The sequence below is a fragment of the Bos grunniens genome, chromosome 12, assembly GCF_055505025.1.
Source record: "Bos grunniens cultivar Pamir isolate PY7600 chromosome 12, Bosgru_T2T1.0, whole genome shotgun sequence".
NCBI lineage: Eukaryota > Metazoa > Chordata > Mammalia > Artiodactyla > Bovidae > Bos > Bos grunniens.
The window spans coordinates 66,434,671-66,455,340 of NC_141176.1; the positions used below are offsets into that span (position 1 = coordinate 66,434,671).

The 20,670-nt window shown below is 38.2% G+C and overlaps 1 protein-coding gene across 11 annotated transcripts in view; it reads left to right on the plus strand.

Annotated features, from left to right (window-relative positions):
* The window catches only part of GPC5 (glypican 5), a 1,583,243-nt gene that overhangs the window by 400,736 nt on the left and 1,161,837 nt on the right, over window positions 1-20,670 (plus strand). For all 11 annotated transcript variants that reach the window (XR_015138295.1, XR_015138296.1, XR_015138297.1 and 8 more), the window contains exon 5: window positions 1,772-1,897. Coding sequence is in view for 8 of the 11 variants with exons in the window: in XM_086330176.1 (XP_086186302.1) it covers window positions 1,772-1,897 (126 nt within the window). In the remaining 3 variants the exon portion in view is untranslated. The remainder of the gene's footprint in view (window positions 1-1,771; window positions 1,898-20,670) is intronic.

Genomic DNA, 20,670 nt, shown 5'->3' on the forward strand with positions numbered 1-20,670 from the left:
AGTGGGCCTTGGAAAGCATCACTACGAACAAAGCTAGTGGAGGTGATGGAATTCCAGTGGAGCTCTTTCAAATCCTGAAAGATGATGCTGTGAAAGTGCTGCACTCAATATGCCAGCAAATTTGAAAACTCAGCACTGGCCACAGGACTGGAAAAGGTCAGTTTTCATTCCAATCCCAAAGAAAGGCAATGCCAAAGAATGCTCAAACTACTGCACAATTGCACTCATCTCACACGCTAGTAAAGTAATGCTCAAAATTCTCCAAGGCAGGCTTCAGCAATATGTGAACCATGAACTTCCTGATGTTCAAGCTGGTTTTAGAAAAGGCAGGGGAACCAGAGATCAAATTGCCAACATCTGCTGGATCATCAAAAAAGCAAGGAGAGTTCCAGAAAAACATCTATTTCTGCTTTATTGACTATGCCAAAGCCTTTGACTGTGTGGATCACAATAAATTGTGGAAAATTCTGAAAGAGATGGGAATACCAGACCACCTGATGTGCCTTTTGAGAAATCTATATGCAGGTCAGGAAGCAACAGTTAGAACTGGAGATGGAACAACAGACTGGTTCCAAATAGGAAAAGGAGTACATCAAGGCTGTATATTGTCACCCTGCTTATTTAACTTATATGCAGAGTACACCATGAGAAATGCTGGACTGGAAGAAGCACAAGCTGCAATCAAGATTGCTGGGAGAAATATCAGTAACCTCAGATATGCAGATGACACCACCCTTATGGCAGAAAGTGAAGAGGAACTGAAAAGCCTCTTGATGAAAGTGAAAGAGGAGAGTGAAAAAGTTGGCTTAAAGCTCAGCATTCAGAAAACGAAGATCATGGCATCTGGTCCCATCATTTCATGGGAAATAGATGGGGAAACAGTGGAAACAGTGTCAGACTTTATTTTTTGGGGCTCCAAAATCACTGCAGATGGTGACTGCAGCCATGAAATTAAAAGACGCTTACTCCTTGAAAGGAAAGTTATGACCAAACTAGATAGCATATTCAAAAGCTTTACTTTTGAAAGTAAAGAGACATTACTTTCATATTCAAAGAGATATTACTTTGCCAACAAAAGTTCGTCTAGTCAAGGCTATGGTTTTTCCAGTGGTCATGTATGGATGTGAGAGTTGGACTGTGAAGAAGGCTGAGCGCCGAAGAATTGATGCTTTTGAACTGTGGTGTTGGAGAAGACTCTTGAGAGTCCCTTGGACTGCAAGAAGATCCAACCAGTCCATTCTGAAGGAGATCAGCCCTGGGATTTCTTTGAAAGGAATGATGCTAAAGCTGCAACTCCAGTACTTTGGCCACCTCATACGAAGAGTTGACTCATTGGAAAAGACTCTGATGCTGGGAGGGATTGGGGGCAGGAGGAGAAGGGGATGACAGAGGATGAGATGGCTGGATGGCATCACTGACTCGATGGATGTGAGTCTCAGTGAACTCAGCGAGTTGGTGATGGACAGGGAGGCCTGGCGTGCTGCGATTCATGGAGTTGCAAGGAGTCAGACACGACTGAGTGACTGAACTGAACTGAATACTTATATAAAGTTCATACCCAGTGAAAACTTTTATTTAAGAGAATAAATTTGAATACATTTTTTAAAAGATGTATTTTTTGTTTCTATTGTTAGAGAAGTATTAAATATATAAAAATAAGTAGAGAATTGTAAAAGCTGCCTTCTAAACATTATGCATAACATTATGCCATTTATATTGGCATTTCTTATGAACTTTGGGGTTTAACTGCTTTCTTTGTTTTTCCATTCAGAGAATTTATCAACAGCCTTCGACTGTACAGGACATTCTATGGGGGCCTGGCTGATCAGCTTTGTGCTAATGAATTAGATGCTGCTGATGGACTACCATGCTGGAATGGAGAAGACATAGTAAAAAGGTATTTTATGTGTGGTGATCTATGAAAACCTAGCAGCCACTTTCATCTTTGTTTTTTTCTTTCCCCCCTGTTCTTTAATGCGTTACTTCAGATTTAACTTTGCCCCACAGGTCAGAGGATCCATTAATTCCTTCTCTTTTGTTTGTCCAAGAAAAATTTAATTCTTCTGACATTTTAGAAATGTGGATAGCATTATGTGGTGTTCTAAAAGGTCTCTTGTCTTTGGTATCCGTCTATGGCTTACTGAACAATCTCACTTTTTCTATTAGGTGTTATTTAATGTCTAGCCAATCTGTCTTGTTTCTCAAATATCTTTTTTTTTTTTAGTTTAATTTTATGACTATTTAGAAAGTGAGGACATTTAGTGAAATATGAATACCTGGGCAAAGATTCGTTGATATCTGTATATATGTCACCACAGTGTCAACATGGGTTTCACAGGTGCTGCTGGTGGTGAAGAACCTGCCTGCCAGTGCAGTACACATGATAGATGTGGGCTTTGATCTCTGGGTCAGAAAGATCCCCTGGAGGAGGGCATGGCCACCCACTCCAATATTCTTGCCTGGAGAATCCCCATGGACAGAGGAGCCTGGTGGGCTCAGTCCATGGAGTTGCAGAGTCGGACGTGGCTGAAGCAACTTAGCACACAGCACAGTGTTCATGTCCTCCCTACAGTTGTCTCTTTGAGTGTATGTGAGAAAGTGGGGTGGGGAGAGAGAGAGAGCGATAGAGAGAGCTGGTACTTTTATGTACGTCTGTTGGAGGCATTGTTTATTTATATACTGTCCATTGTTCTCAAGCTCAGGAGTGAATTTTTTTTTACCTTTTTTTTTCCACTGTCTAGAATTTCTTTGAGTTTATTTTCCTTCGCTTCCTATAACTGGTCGTGCTCTCAAGTAATTTCTTGAGTTTTAGAAAGTCCTATTTTCTCTCTGAAACCATAGTGTTGGTCCAAGTAATTGGCAGGAAATTAGTTGATTTTCTAGTGCTAGTGATTATCATAGAATGTAGGCCTGTGCTGTGTTTGGATTTGAATGTTTTAGTGTATTTTATATTGAGAAATCGGCCAAAAAATAGGGTGTTAAATTTTCTGATTTTTAAACACGCCTACTCCATATAAGGATAGGTAGTTTAGTTACCACAAAAGTAATGATTTCATTTAAAATGTCATTTAGCAAATTCAATTTGCTATGATAAACATATACTATAATTAATGTGAGTATAAATTCATGTAATAAAAACTTTATTTCTGGGTGATCATACTCATTATAGTTACATTCCTGATATAGTAGAATGATTACTTATAGTTTATATTCAAATATCTCATTAGAAATCTTTGATTTCACAGAAAATAATTACTGAAGGTAGGAACTATAATTAAATTTAAATAAAATATTCAGCTGACATGGCTAGTGTTCTTTTCTCATTATGCTCCTTGGATGTTGAAATGTGTTCTTAAATATATCTTTCTTGCCTTTACTGAGAATAGTCATGGCATGCATAGTATTTTGAGTTCTTGCAGTATTCATGTTAATAAGATTTCTGCCACTTAGATCTAGTAATTAAATCCTACTTTGACTTATACTTTCTCTTTTCCCATTGTTCAAACCAGAATTGAATATTTTTGTGTATTAACAATTTTTCTACAAGAGCTAATGAGCTTTCATGGTGATTAATGAATGATTTAGTTCAGAATATACATATATTTAATATACAACATTACATTATATTATACATTTGATTCTAGAGCTGCAAGAGCCCTAGTTTCAATTTGTCCCATTCCTCTCGATTATTTGGTCAGGGGGTTGTATAATAGGAAATACTGTTGGAGAAATCGATGGTTTGGGAAAAGTTTTCAGAGGGATAGTATTTTTAACTCAAAGATAAACCTACATTTCTCCAAAGAAGACATACAGATGGCTAACAAACACATGAAAAGATGCTCAACATTGCTCATTATTAGAGAAATGCGAATCAAAACTACAATGAGATATCACCTCACACTGGTCAGAATGGCCATCGTCAAAAAGTCTACAAACAATAAATGCTGGAGAGGGTGTGGGAAAAAGGGAACAGTCTTGCACTGTTGGTGGGAATGTAAATTGATTCAGCCACTATGGAAGATGGTATGGAAATTCCTTAAAGAACTAGGAATAAAACCACCATATAACCCAGCAATCCCACTCCTAGGCATATACCCTGAGGAAACCAAAATTGAAAAAAACACATGCATCCCATTGTTCTTTGCAGCACTATTTACAATAGCTAGAACATGGAAGCAGCTATGTCCATCGACAAATGAATGGATAAAGTGGTGGTACATATACACAATGGAATTACTCAGCTATAAAAAGGAATGCCTTTGAGTCAGTTCTAATGAGGTGGATGAACCTAGAACCTATTATACAGAGTGAAGTAAGTCAGAAAGAGAAAGATAAATATCATATTCTAACACATATACAGAATCTAGAAAAATGGTACTTAAAAATTTACTTACAGGGCAGCAATGGAGAAACAGGCATGGAGAATAGACTGGTGGACATGGGGAGAGGGGAGGAGAGAGTGAGATGCATGGAAAGAGTAACATGGAAACTTACATTACCATGTGTAAAATAGACAGTCAATGGGAATTTGCTGTATGGCTCAGGAAACTCAAACTGGGGCTCTGTGTCAACCTGGAGTGGTGGGATGGGGAGGGAGATTGTGGGGGGTGTTCAGGAGGGAGGGGATATATGTATACCTATGACTGATTCATGTTGAAGTTTGACAGAAAACAACAAAATTCTGCAAAGCAATTATCCTTCAATAAAAACATAAATAAATTTTTAAAGATATATTTTCTTATACGTGATATATATTTTAAGACCTCATTCATGGTTTATGAATAAAGAAAGCTTATCTGTAGCAAGAACTCTCCATGGGAAGCATCCACATTTCTGGTAAAGAAAGTGAGCAATTATTATTCTCAGTTGCTTCCCCCTCCTGTCTTCCTTTTCCATACCACCCAGCCTCCGGACTGTCACTTGCTTCCAAGAGCCCTAAGTGACTCCAGTCTCCTGTGAACACCTTTCACTTCACTTAATTTTCCCTCATATAGCCCTTCTACCTCATCACCTTATCTGACATTTTCCCTTCCCTCAGGATGTTTTTCCTCTTGATGTTTTTCCTCTTTTCCCTATCTCATGGGTCACCAATCTACTCCTTGCCTCACCAGGCCAGCCGATGAGCCTCACACACTAGCTCCCTACCACCTCTCTAGGCTACTTCCCAAATGAACATTTTTCAAGCCTGATTGTTTTCCAGCACTCAACTAAGGTTTCATAAGAATCATCTCACTGAATTCTCCCCCAAATTTTCTTCCTAATGCTTTAGAGTAAGCTGATTTTGTGGTGTCTCTTTTCTGCTCGATCTTGAGAAAATTCTTATCTGTACCTTAAATTGTAATTTCATTCATGGCTCTGCTAGTTTTTGATATAAACGTAGATCAGGAATTATTTTCAATGCAAAGTCTATGCTAAAATATAAATATCCATCATATCCAGTTAACATGGTATATTGACCATTGAATATTACGTGGCAGTCAAAAATGATTCATATTTATATTTGCTAAAGCAGAATAAGTTCAAATAACTATTAAATAAAGATAGTTAAAAGTTGGATATTAAGTATTTTATCAGAAGATTTGAATAAGTAAAAATACTAATATTGGTTCCACATAGAATATTTCTGGGCAGTTATGTGAAAACTGCTAATATACTTAAAGTACTGGGGAGGCTTTATTTTTTATTTGCATTATATTTATTAATTGATATTTAATGAAAACATGTTACAGTGATGTTAGAATTATGGGCCATTATTATTTTCTTCTTTTTATAATTCTTTTTTGAGATAAAAGCACTATTTTTATATTTTGTTTCTAACCAATTTTGACTTTTATAGTAATTTTATGATATAGGTTTTTCAAAAAATTGATGGATATGTTTTCATAAAATGGCCTTAATGTAAAGTCAAGTTCTGATGAATTTTACAATCCTGAACTATTAGCTGCTTTTTCCTTGAGAAAAACAAAATATAGTGTGAAAATACTAAGATCCCCAAATAGAATATTCATTTTAGAGACCCAAAGTTGACTGAAATAAATAATGCCATCAAATTTTGAAGAAATGAATATTAAGTGAATGTATACCACATTTGGTGGAGAAGGAAATGACAACCCACTCCAATATTCTTGCCTGGAGAATTCCATGGACAGGGGAGTCTGGTGGGCTACGGTCCGTGGGATCGCAAAGAATCAGACACGACTGAGTACACAGCACATACCACATTTGGAGATAGTAGGGATTTTTATTTTGCTTTTATATGCTGGGTTGTAATACTCTCAGATTTAATCTAGAGAAATTATGCCAAACACATCAATAGGATAAATTTGTGGCCCAGATTGAGCCTATCATTCACTATAAGAGTAAAGTGATTATTTTGGCAAGATTTCTTCTCCTGGAGGCATTTTTAAGGAGATGATTGATACCATTATTTATGTGCATAGACGTCCTGCCTTAAAAAATATGAGAACCATACAGCTTGTTTCAATATTATGACAGGCCTACAAACTGGGTCAAATCACCTTTTTGTTCATCAAAAGAGGTGGAATTCCTTTGTGGTTGAAGATGAAATATGTCAAATAGCTGTAGCATATTAATTTATGAAACAATCTCTTTTAGTTCAAATGATTTTGAACAGTGCATGTATACCATATACACTATCAAGACACCAAAGTACATAGCTCAAGCAATTCCTGATTAACGATGAAAATGTATCACTAAAATCCACAGAGTCTCTATTTCTTTCCTCCCGTCCTTTCATCATGAAACAAAAGTGTTCTCTGAAAGGCCTGCCAGTGTCTACTCTGCTGAGTTCCCTGTGGTTGCAAATTGATTGTTTGAAGGCTTTCACTTGTCTTTCTGAGTACTGAAGTTCAGATGACAGCTGCTTAATTTCCAGGCTTTCTTTTTCCTTTTTGATTAATAGACAGATAATCCAGTAACTCTCCTTCGATCTCCAGGAATTTATGACTTCCGCAGCAACTCTTAAACTAGCCAATAGCTGTTAAGTATTCTATTAAAATAAATAATCCATGTGATTTCTATCTTGATGTAGTTAATGTTCTATAATGCTATTTTCTTAACACAGTGTTTTCTTTTTGAACTCTTCTGCTAAGGTGCCCCATGTCAACATATTATAATTGAATTTAAAAAATCAGAAAAGAATATAAAACCTGAAAAAATCTGAGATTTTATACTTATGTATTATCAGTTTTCTTTCCATCAAATGACATTTTTCCTGGCCATGACTTTTTTTAATCTCACTTTCCCCAACTTTTTACCCATTATTTATCTGGAAAACTACTTCATCTTCAAATTTTCTGTTTCTTCCTGACTTTCTTACATTCAGTTATATGTTCTTTTTTTAAAAAAACCCCAGCTTAGTTTCCAAATGTCACAGACATTTAAACCCACTCAGGTCTCAAGATTGTACTAATGTAACAACTGGCTGTTTTTCCTGTGTTGCTTATGCAAAGGCAATATGTTCTTTATGACTTAACACCAGCCTGTTTTCTATTTTTTACCCCTTGCAATTTCTACCTATTCAATCAGGTTAATATTGAAGCATACCTTTGTAATAATCATCATTGTTATCATACCTTTGGCTTATCTTACTTGGTTTGGAATTGGAGGTCACTTAAAATGAGTGATTATGAGGCATCCCCACTCCTACTCCATCACAACAATCTGCCATGAACTTTAATAGTTCCACTATTCCATTAATATGGAATAATTTTAAATTAAATACTTTTTTCCATACAACTCTATATACAGTTTTGCCAAACTCTCATTTAAAAAATTATTCAAGTATAGTTGATTTGCAATGTTGTGTTAATTTCTGCTATACAGTAATTTACTTTAATATATATATATATCCTTTTTATTTTCTTTTCCATTATAGTTTAATCACAGAACATTAAATGTGGCTCCTTCTGCCATATGGTAGGACCTTGTTGTTTATCCAGTCTATATATAATAGATTGCATCTGCTAATTCCAAACAATTTCCCACTTTTTTTTGAGTCCTAGTGAAGTGAACCCCCTCATTTGTGTTTTATTGTAACCTCTAAATTCACCATAATTCCTGTAGTACTTTTTTGCATTTATATGTCATATATCTTCTTATCTACTGAAATTTATTTTATAACACAGCTTCTGTATTATCTGAGAGGCTAAGACTGGTATCATTGAACACATCAATAATTTTTAAAGCTAACAGAACTCTGAGGAAAAATCTTTGATAAATGCTTTAATATGAGAAGAGATTTGGTGACTTGGGGGTGTGGCTTGGTGATAACATTTGGGTGAGTCATACATGCTTCCAAAATGAAATTGAGTGTCTGAGAAATGAGAAGAAAGGAAATGAATCATAAAAGTTCCTACCTATGGCTGACTCTGGATACTGATTTTTTTTCTAACTTAACCTTAGTATTATGCCTGTGTCATTCTGTGCACGCTCATAGACATGTTAATGAAATCACAGTCTAAAGGACTCAGGAAAGCTCCTGTCTTAGACACTTATTAGGTATGATTGTATTTATCACAGATGAGGCACCTGGGCTAGTGGTGGATCAAAGTGTCTAGATGCACCCAAGGTCAAAATTCCGAGTCTACTTTCTTCAGTATAGGAAGAACTGAAACATTTTTGCTCTTTTGTGGCAGGAATAGAAAGTGTGGTTTTAGATATATTACAGAGTGCTTATGTGCATGTGTTCATGCTCAGTCTGTCTGACTCTTTGCAATCCCATGGACTGTAGACCACCAGGCTCTTCTGTCCATGGAATTTCCCAGGCAAGAATATTGAAGTGGGTTGCTATTTCCTTCTCCAGAGGATCTTCCTAACCCAAGGATCAGGCCTGTGTCTCCTATTTCTCCTGCATTGGCAGGCAGATTTTTTTGTTCCTACTGAGCCACCCAGGAAGCCCAGATATAAGAGACTGTCAAATTCCTTTCATTGTAGAATGCACAGTTTAGAGCCAGGGGACAAAGAATCAGTATGATTGATGCATTAGGTTCTAAATGAGCATAAAATGTGAAGAGTTCTTGACTGTGTACAATCTTCTTACATCTTACTATGGTACACTTGCTTGGCAGATGATTTTTATTTAAATGGTAGTGCTTGAAATAGTTATTCCACAGTTTAGTTCTATAGAAAATAAGATAGGAAAAGGTAGCAAGAGGATGCTCATTTTGTCAACTTTGCTCCAAGTTCTGCCTAGGAAAATACCCATTCTTCTCAAGTCATATGCACTTTTTGGTGTTTTCTAAGAAATGCTCCATTAAGATGGCAATAATTGCACGGTGTCTCATTTTTCAAACGGAGAAATTTCTTTTGAATCTTTCTTCACTGGCTTATTGACTTAATAGTCAGTTGTCCCTATGAAGTACACAATCATTACATTTAGGGAGCTGGAACACAAAGGTGAAAACAGAAACTTTCACTAAACCCTCTCTGAAGACTGCTTTTCCCTGTCACTAGAATGAAATCACAGCCAATTCTCAGAATTTTTTTGGTCATCAGTGTCTGAAGGATTTGTAATTGTCATTAGTTCCATAAGCAGTTGCTAAATTCAGTAATTAAATTCAGCCCATGGAAAGTCTAAATTCAGCAAAAGAAGGTTCTAGGTTGACTTGATCATTGGAGCTTCACTTAAAGTGGCCATTTCTCCCCATTCCTCTGAGATATTGCTTCAGTCTTGGAGGTACCTACATGGAGGTGAACCACTCCACATCCACATGCCCATCTTGACTTCTCCTTGTCCTCCAGCTCATGTTTATGACTCCCCCAGCTTGGAGCTGGAGGGACACTGCGGCAGCAGTGAGAGAGAAGGGGTAAGAGAAAGGAATATTCTTTGGCTGATTATTTTACCTCTCTCCTTAATGATTCCTAGCTTGGCAGGTATTAAGACTGATGTTCTAGGCCTTTCGTGTGTTCAGGACAAGGTCTACCCCCTGGTCTTCTCCATCTGATGGTAAATCCTGGCTTCTTTCTGCTGAGGTCTCCTGGTGGGAGTCTTTTCTCCCTCGTGGTCCACTCAAGGCCATAGAAACTTTGTGTTTCTGTCTCCCACTTTTAGTGGAAGTACAGCCTGTATTCAGTGGAGTTGCTTCTTTTTACTCTCCTGTTATATAGGTAGCTTCTACTACAAACATGGGCCACCTTCCATTTTCTTAGGCATGAACCAACTACTAGTCCTTTTAATTCTTCAGCTTACAAGGATCCCTCAGCCTCTCTCACTTAGCATGAATGAATATGGGGATGACACAGCAGTCTAACAAGTTCCTTCAACAAGTTCTCTCCTTCTGTCTCTTCAACCTCAGTTCTTTAATACAATTAAGGTGAACATCAGAGTGAAAGACTGAAAACCAATTTTCAGCCATGTTTTTTATGCCTAGCACTTCAGTTTGGAATACCGTCAATTGTCTTATTCTCAGCTGAAATGGAAACAGAAAAAGTGCTATTTTGACATCCTTTTACATGTATTTGGAACTGAGGGGTAGAAGACAGGAAACTAGATTCCATTTTCAATACTGCAGTTGACTTTGAATGGGATACAAAGGTAAGGAAGACTTTGTCCCCATGTCAGGGACTTCAATTCCAAACACAGGTAGAGAATATGTTCACAGTATGAACACCAACAAGACAGATACTGTTAAATAAGTGAGATACAAAAAAATCCGACAGACTTTCAAATAAGGAAAAATCTCATTTGGTTGAGAGGATTTGAACAATATTTAATAAAAGGGGTAATATGTGATATGGGTCTTGATTCATTCATTTGAAATAACCTCTGAAATATTTATGGGTGAGATGAGATGATGTCTGAAATTTGCTTTAAAATCAATCATTGATTCATGGGAAGGTGATCACACTAAATATGAAATGTATATATGTATATGGTCATCTGAGTTAAATTCACCCATTCCAGTCCATTTCAGTTCGCTGATTCCTAGAATGTCGACATTCACTCTTGCCATCTCTTGTTTGACCACTTCTGATTTGCCTTGATTCATGGACCTGACATTACAGGTTCCTATGCAATATTGCTCTTTACAGCATCGGACCTTGCTTCTATCACCAGTCACATCCACAGCTGGGTATTCTTTTTGCTTTGGCTCCATCCCTTCATTCTTTCTGGAGTTATTTCTCCACTGATCTCCAGTAGCATATTGGGCACCTACTGACCTGGGGAGTTTCTCTTTCAGTATCCTATCATTTTTCCTTTTCATACTGTTCATGGGGTTCTCAAGGCAAGAATACTGAAGTGGTTTGCCATTCCCTTCTCCAGTGGACCACATTCTGTCAAATCTCTCCACCATGACCCACCTGTCTTGGGTTGCCCCACGGGCATGGCTTAGTTTCACTGAGTTAGACAAGGCTGTGGTCCTAGTGTGATTAGATTGACTAGTTTTCTGTGAGTATGGTTTCAGTGTGTTTGCCCTCTGGTGCCCTCTTGCAACACCTACCATCTTACATGGGTTTCTCTTACCTTGGGCATGGGGTATCTCTTCACGGCTGCTCCAGCAAAGTGCAGCCATTGCTCCTTACCTTGGACGAGGGGTATCTCCTCACCACCAGCCTTCCTGACCTTCAATGTGGGATAGCTCCTCTAGCTATCTAGCTGGAATGGGTGAATTTAACTCAGATGACCATTATATCTACTACTACGGGCAGGAATCCCTCAGAAGAAATGGAGTGGCCATCATGGTCAACAAAAGAGTCCGAAATGCAGTACTTGGATGCAATCTCAAAAACGACAGAATGATCTCTGTTCGTTTCCAAAGCAAACAATTCAATATCACAGTAATCCAAGTCTATGCCCCAACCAGTAACAGTGAAGAAGCTAAAGTTGAACAGTTCTATGAAGACCTGCAAGACCTTTTTAGAACTAACACCCAAAAAAGATGTCCTTTTCATTATAGGGGACTGGAATGCAAAAGTAGGAAGGCAAGAAACACCTGGAGTAACAGGCAAATTTGGCCTTGGAATATGGAATAGCAGGGCAAAGGCTAATAGAGTTTTGCCAAGAAAATGCACTGGTCATAGCAAACACCCTCTTCCAACAACACAAGAGGAGACTCTATACATGGACATCACCAGACGGTCAACACCAAAATCAGATTGATTATATTCTTTGCAGCCAAAGATGGAGAAGCTCTACACAGTCAGCAAAAACAAGACCAGGAGCTGACTGTGGCTCAGACCATGAACTCCTTATTGCCAAATTCAGACTGAAATTGAAGAAAGTAGGGAAAACCACTAGATCATTCAGGTATGACCTAAATCAAATCCCTTATGATTATACAGTAGAAGTGAGAAATAGATTTAAGGGCCTAGATCTGATAGAGTGCCTGATGAACTATGGAATGAGGTTCGTGACACTGTACAGGAGACAAGGATCAAGACAATTCCCATAGAAAAGAAATGCAAAAAAGCAAAATGGCTGTCTGGGGAGGCCTTACAAATAGCTGTGAAAAGAAGAGAAGCAAAAAGCAAAGGAGAAAAGGAAAGATATAAACATCTGAATGCAGAGTTCCAAAGAATAGCAAGAAGAGATAAGAAAGCCTTCTTCAGTGATCAATGCAAAGAAATAGAGGAAAACAACAGAATGGGAAAGACTAGGGATCTCTTCAAGAAAATCAGAGATACCAAAGAAACACTTCATGCAAAGATGAGCTCGATAAAGGACAGAAATGGTATGGACCTAACAGAAGCAGAAGATATTAAGAAGAGATGGCAAGAATACACAGAAGAACTGTACAAAAAAGATCCTCATGACCCAGATAATCACGATGGTGTGATCACTGACCTAGAGCCAGATATCCTGGAATGGGAAGTCAAGTGGGCCTTAGAAAGCATCACTACGAACAAAGCTAGTGGAGGTGATGGAATTCCAGTGGAGCTATTCCAAATCCTGAAAGATGATGCTGTGAAAGTGCTGCACTCAATATGCCAGCAAGTTTGGAAAACTCAGCAGTGGCCACAGGACTAGAAAAGGTCAGTTTTCATTCCAATCCCAAAGAAAGGTCATGCCAAAGAATGCTCAAACTACTGCACAATTGCACTCATCTCACGCTAGTAAAGTAATGCTCAAAATTCTCCAAGCCAGGCTTGAGCAATATGTGAACTGTGAACTTCCTGATGTTCAAGCTGGCTTTAGAAAAGTCAGAGGAACCAGAGATCAAAGTGCCAATATCCGCTGGATCATAGAAAAAGCAAGAGAGTTCCAAAAAAACATCTATTTCTGCTTTATTGACTATGCCAAAGCCTTTGACTGTACAGATCACAATAAACTGTGGAAAATTCTGAGAGAGATGGGAATACCAGACCACCTGATCTGCCTTTTGAGAAATTTGTATGCAGGTCAGGAAGCAACAGTTAGAACTGGACATGGAACAACAGACTGGTTCCAAATAGGAAAAGGAGTTCGTCAAGGCTGTATATTGTCACCCTGTTTATTTAACTTATATGCAGAGTACATCATGAGAAACCCTGGACTGGAAGACGCACAAGCTGGACTCAAGATTGCCGGGAGAAATATCAATAACCTCAGATATGCAGATGACACCACCCTTATGGCAGAAAGGGAAGAGGAATTCAAAAGCCTCTTAATGAAAGTGGAAGTGGAGAGTGAAAAAGTTGGCTTAAAGCTCAGCATTCAGAAAATGAAGATCATGGCATCCGGTCCCACCACTTTATGGGAAATAGATGGGGAAACAGTGGAAACAGTGTCAGACTGTATTTTTCTGGGCTCCAAAATCACTATAGATGGTGACTGCAGCCATGAAATTAAAAGACACTTACTCCTTGGAAGGAAAGTTATGACCAACCTGGATAGCATATTGAAAAGCAGAGACATTACTTTGCCAACAAAGGTTCGTCTAGTCAAGGCTATGATTTTTCCTGTGGTCATGTATGGATGTGAGACTTGGACTGTGAAGAAGGCTGATAGAATTGATGCCGAAGAATTGATGCTTTTGAACTGTGGTGTTGGAGAAGACTCTGAGAGTCCCTTGGACTGACTGCAAGGAGATCCAACCAGTCCATTCTGAAAGAGATCAGCCCTGGGTGTTCTTTGGAAGGAATGATGCTAAAGCTGAAACTCCAGTACTTTGGCCACCTCATGCGAAGAGTTGACTCACTGGAAAAGACTCTGATGCTGGGAGGGATTGGGGGCAAGAGGAGCAGGGGACAACAGAGGATGAGATGGCTGGATAGCATCACTGACTCGATGGACGTGAGTCTGAGTGCACTCCGGGAGTTGGTGATGGACAGGGAGGCCTGGCATTCTGCAATTCATGGGGTCGCAAAGGGTTGGACACAAACTGAGTGACTGATCTGATCTGATCTGATCTGATATATGTGTATGGGCTTCTCTGGTGGTTCAGACAGTGAAGGTTCTGCCTGTAATGTGGGAGACCTGGGTCTGATCCCTGAGTTGGCAAGATCCCCTGGGGAAGGGCATGGCAACCCACTCCAGTATTCTTGCCTGGAGAATTCCCATGGTAGAGGAGACTGGTGGGATACAGTCTACAGGGATGCAAAGAGTTGGAAATGACTGAGCAACTAAGTACACATATATGTATGTTCCTTATATGTGTGTAGATAGTCATGGAAGGTTTATTATGGCTGCAGGGTGTTCTTTGTATTTGTGTATTTGAAAATTTTATAGTAAAACATAATAAATAGAACTAGGCTTCCCAGGTGACTCTAATGGTAAAGAATCTACCTGCCAATGCAGGAAACTCAAGGGATGCAATTCAATCCCTGGGTCTGGAAGATCCCCTGGAGTAGGAAATGGCACTCTACTCTAGAATTCTTGCCTGGAAAATTCCATGGGCAGAGGAGCCTGGGAGGCTATAATCCATGAGGCCACAAAGAGTTGGACATGACTGAACACACACACACACAGTAAATAAAAAATATAATGAGGCATAATAAAAATTATGTTGTCAACAGTCTATTCTGTCACATATGCTGTTCTAGATGATGGAGATACAGTGAGTAGACAAGGCAGATATGAGCCCTCTCATTTAGAATATGATGTAGAGGAAAACACCAGTGATCCAAGGATTACAAGTGTGAATGGTTTAGAGGGTTTCTAAGACTGGATGGAAGTTTAATCAGCTGACTTAGAAGCAAGACAAAGAATGGGAGCAAATGCATTAAGTTTGGTGGCCTCTTAAACTGCATTATTTACATTTGCATGTAACCTTTCAGAGTATCTCTTCTCCTTCTCAACACTTGCATTTAAGCTTCACAGGTGTGTCCTGACTACTTGTGTATTAAACTTTCCCATATCCATTATAGTGTAGCCATTCATTCAGAAAACCAGTAAAAGCTCATTTATTAACTTCTAATTGCATCAGTTTTCTGTCTTTTAAGTGTGGCTGAAAATAGTGCATATCTCATATTTGAGAATTAAATGTTATCCACAACAACAATTTAGCATACTAGTTATCACATAGTAAACATTCAAAAACTATTCAATCTTCTTATTGAGCAGTTTATATTCCTTTACTTCAGTAGGAATGAAACACTTTTGCACTGATCTCTCTTCACTGAATGTTTTCTATCGTGGATCAGAAGACGTTCATTTGGAAAACAAAGATGTTAGAGAACAAAGGAAAACAAAGAAGGTTAGTTTATGGGTCAGTAAAATTAATATTAGGGATCGGGGCTTAGAGTAGGAGATATGCCTTATTAATAGTTTAAAAGATTATTTCATTGAGGATAGAAGTAGAGAAAATATATCGTAATAGGCAGTTTCAATACTCCAGTTTTGGCGAATTGTGATCTGTCTTGTACCCATGCCATACATCAGTTTTCTCAAGGGAGAACTAAAAGTTAAGATACAAAATAAAAGCATTGCAAAGATAAAAGAAAAAATATTTTACTCTGAAGCAGTTGTTTGGAAATAGTCAATCACTGTCTTAAAGTTGATCGTAATGAACTACCAGTTGGCTGGAAATAAATGTCTGAAGCCATGCTAAATATAAGTACATCATACAACAGATTGTTTCCGTGAAATGACAATTTTAAGGCTGCTACAGTTAAAGTCATTTCTCTTCATCCATTGAATCCCCAAAGGAAATACATGTTGTAAACAGAATCACTAAAACAAAATGAGCTTGAACATCAGTCATCACCGTGTGTCTACCTACTCAGTTTCTCACCAGATTGACATGGTACGAGCAAGCTATTTTTAACATGTTACCTGCTTCCATCAGAGATTATGTGAGAGGAAGATGAAAAAAAGAATAAGAGAGAACAAGATAAAAGTTCACTGACGTGGAAAGCTAAAGGACCTTTTCCCATCTGTTTGGCACAGAAGTTGCTATCTCTTTAGGGGTACAGATTTCATCACAGTTCCATAGACTTGTGACTACAGATTGTGTTATTGCAAACAGCAGCAGTCTTCAAGGGTTCTGGGAAGCCTATTCTTATATTACTTATATACCCTGAGCAGTTTCTTACTTATCCTTCATTTTCATATTGAACTTAGAAATGAAAAAGTATTCCCTTTTTAGTAAAATAGCTGTAAGTTTGATTATCTATAAAGATGGCACATATTTTTTCTTAGTCTAGTTCCTTCCATATCATAGGATACAAATTAATCAGTGAATGATTTATTATATTTTAGAAAAAAATGCCAGAAGAGATGAAAGAGAACAGTCACTTATTTATAATACTTTCTTCTTCAAATAGAGTTCAGTGTAGTCTCATTTATTTTATGAAAATAGCTCATTAGTTATCAGGATAGTCTCTTGTCCAACCATCAAGATCCTTATTTTCTGATACATTCTTCAAAACAAATGAGTAAATTTTACTAGTTACTGTTGAAATGCATTTCTAAAATTTGATTTGAAATTACTTGCATGTTAATGTAACATTTAATTACTGACCTTTATGTTTTGGCTTATATGATTAATATAATTATGTATTTCATTGTTCTGAATATTTACTCATAACTAAAATGAGGTAATATTTTGTTTTTTTTTTCTCTTTAAGGAGATAAATGAATGCAGATTATTTTTTTGAGTTTTTTTTTTTGTATAATCCACTTTCAAAGCTCTATCTTTAATCAGTTTTATATGTAATGGAACCACAAAGAATTTAAGTTATAAATCTTTGGGCTATTGAATAAGAAACTCAAGAGTTTAAGAATCATAAAGGAAATGAGTCTCAAGTTTTGGAAGTTGCCTAAAAGTCAGTTCATCTGAACAGTAAAAGCCTCTGGACAATGGTTGTGGGGAGGGAAAAGCAAATAAGAAAATTTTGCTCTCTAGACACTTAGTGCTTAAATTTTTCATAAGATTTCTATATTATAAAAAAGCAATCTTTTCATTTTAAGAAATACCATTAATTTTTGAGTTCCCTCTATCAGCATCAACCAAATTGTATCTAAATTGGTACAAAGCTGCTCATTTCTTTGCCCCATTCTATGCAGTTGACAGCAAGAAAGGCCTCCTCCTAATAAAATGAAGACTCCGTTAACCAGTAACGCATTAATATGGGGCTTTCCTAGTGGCTCAGACAGTAAAGAATCTGCCTGGTTTCCATCCCTAGGTCAGGGAAATCTCCTGGAGAAGGGAATGGCAACCTACTCCAGGATTTTTGCCTGGAGAATTCCATGGACAGAGAAGCCTGGTGGGCTACAGTCCATAGGGTCGCAAAGAGTTGGACACGACTGAGTGACTAACACAAGCACAAGCTACAAGACATTAATATGGGGGATTCCCAGTAGGCACTAGTGGTAAAGAACCCATCTGCCAATGCAGGGGACATAGGAGACTCAGGTTCGATCCCTGGATCGGAAAGATCCCCTGGAGAGGGCATGGTAACCCACTCCAGTATTCTTGCCTGGAGAATCCTCATGGACAGAGGCACCTGGTGGTCTATAGTCCATAGGGCAGTAAAGAGTCAGAGTGACTGAAGCAACTTAGAATGATACATGCACACATGCAAGTCATTAATGTATGATATGTGAGATATAAAATTTTTCATATAGTTTTACATAAATTAAATATGAAATGACAGTTGTAAACATGAATGAAATATTGGTCCCTTTGTAGATTATTCTAAACAGAATCTAGGTATTTTAGGTATATTGAATCAGTAAATCAACAGCATTTTAGAGTAATATATTTAACTTATTTTTATCAAACAAAATGCATGTCTTTTTGTGAGTATGGAGTAAATATAGAAAGTATTCAGATCAGATCAGATCAGATCAGTCACTCAGTCGTGTCTGACTCTTTACGACCCCATGAATCACAGCACACCAGGCTTCCCTGTCCATCACCAACTCCCGGAGTTCACCCAGACTGACGTCCATTGAGTCAGTGATGCCATCCAGCCATCTCATCCTCTGTCGTCCCCTTCTCCTCCTGCCCCCAATCCCTCCCAGCATCAGAGTCTTTTCCAATGAGTCAACTCTTCGCATGAGGTGGCCAAAGTACTGGAGTTTCAGCTTTAGCATCATTCCTTCCAAAGCACACCCAGGGCTGATCTCCTTCAGAATGGACTGATTGGATCTCCTTGCAGTCCAAGGGACTCTCAAGAGTCTTCTCCAACACCACAGTTCAAAAGCATCAATTCTTTGGTGCTCAGCCTTCTTAACAGTCCAACTCTCACATCCATACATGACCACTGGAAAAACCATAGCCTTGACTAGACGAACCTTGGTTGGCAAAGTAATGTCTCTGCTTTGGAATATGCTATCTAGGTTGGTCATAACTTTCCTTCCAAGGAGTAAGCGTCTTTTTAATTTCATGGCTGCAGTCACCATCTGTAGTGATTTTGGAGCCCCAAAAAATAAAGTCTGACACTGTTTCTACTGTTTCCCCATCTATTTCCCATGAAGTGATGGGACCGGATGCCATGATCTTCATTTTCTGAATGTTGAGCTTTAAGCTAACTTTTTCACTCTCCACTTTCACTTTCATCAAGAGGCTTTTGAGTTCCTCTTCACTTTCTGCCATAAAGGTGGTGTCATCTACATATCTGAAGTTATTGATATTTCTCCCGGCAATCTTGAGTCCAGCTTGTGCTTCTTTCAGTCCAGTGTTTCTCATGATGTACTCTGCATGTAAGTTAAATAAACAGGGTGACAATATACAGCCTTGACGAACTCCTTTTCCTATTTGGAACCAGTCTGTTGTTCCATGTCTGGTTCTAACTGTTGCTTCCTGACCTGCATACAAATTTCTCAAGAGGCAGATCAGGTGGTCTGGTATTCCCATCTCTTTCAGAATTTTCCACAGTTTATTGTGATCTGTACAGTCAAAGGCTTTGGCATAGTCAATAAAGCAGAAATAGATGCTTTTCTGGAACTCTCTTGCTTTTTCCATGATCCAGCGGATGTTCGCACTTTGATCTCTGGTTCCTCTGCCTTTTCTAAAACCAGCTTGAACATCAGGAAGTTCACGGTTCACATATTGCTGAAGCCTGGCTTGGAGAATTTTGAGCATTACTTTACTAGCATGTGAGATGAGTGTAATTGTGCGGTAGTTTGAGCATTCTTTGGCATTGGAATGAAAACTGACCTTTTCCAGAGAGTATTACAAAGTATTAAATAAATGTATTGTACTGTTGGTTTGTAATTAAGTCTTTTCTGTCTAATTTGAAGTCTTGTTTCTAAAATTGCCGTACATGTTTCTTCAGAAGTTAAGTGTTAGTATAAACATGGTGCCTGCAGTGAGGGGGCTTTCTATGTGATAAATATGTAGTAATGTATTAGTGGTATCAGGGTTATCTAGAGGAGCAGAACCCTTGGTATTTCTCCTTGGTATTTCTCCTGGGTATTTAACCCTTGGAATCTATTGGTTCCTCTGCTTTCATCATCATCTACCCTCTATATTTAGAAAGATATTTTAAAGAATTGGCTCGCAGGATTGTGGGGGGCTGGTAAATCTGAGATCTGTTTAGATCTCTAGGCAGGGTAGAAATTCTGTTGAAAATCAGTGTTACAGTCTTGAATACAAGGCAGCCTGGAGGTAGAATATCTTCCTTTTCTGGGAACCTCTGTCTTTTATGACTTTCAACTGATTCGATGAGGCCCACACACATCATGCAGATCATCTGCTTTACTCAAAATCTAAAAATGTTAATCACATATAGAAAACATGTTCGCAGCAATATCTAAAGATGTCTTTGGCATTAGTACTGTATATCAAAGCATAGTCACATTGACACATAAAATTAAGCATTAAGCATAATAAGTAGTGTTCTGGGTGATGACTGAGACGGCAAGTTGGTGCTCTTCTGGCTGAAGTTCTAGAGTTGGTGGGTTTTAGGTTAAGTCTTCAGGGAATGTTTCTCTGGGGAAATCACATTTAAACTGAAAATGTGGGAAGGTCTGATTTTTCCAAGTAGAAAGACCATGATGCTTCATGTGTCTGAGGGAAATCATCATGGATGGAGCAGAGTGAGGTGAGTGATGTGTGAGGTTTCTCTGGAATGAGACTGTAGATGGGAAAGTGTCAGAGTGCACAGGCCATGGAAGAAGTCTGAACTTTATTCTAGATGCCTTAAGAAGTCACTGGAGGCACCGAGCCAGGATTGATATAACCTAGATGCTTCATGGAGAGTAATATTGAATTTAAAGTTGGAGAGGAAACAAAGAAAAACTTACCTTTCCATACTGGCTGATGTGTGTGCAGTAAGAGAGAG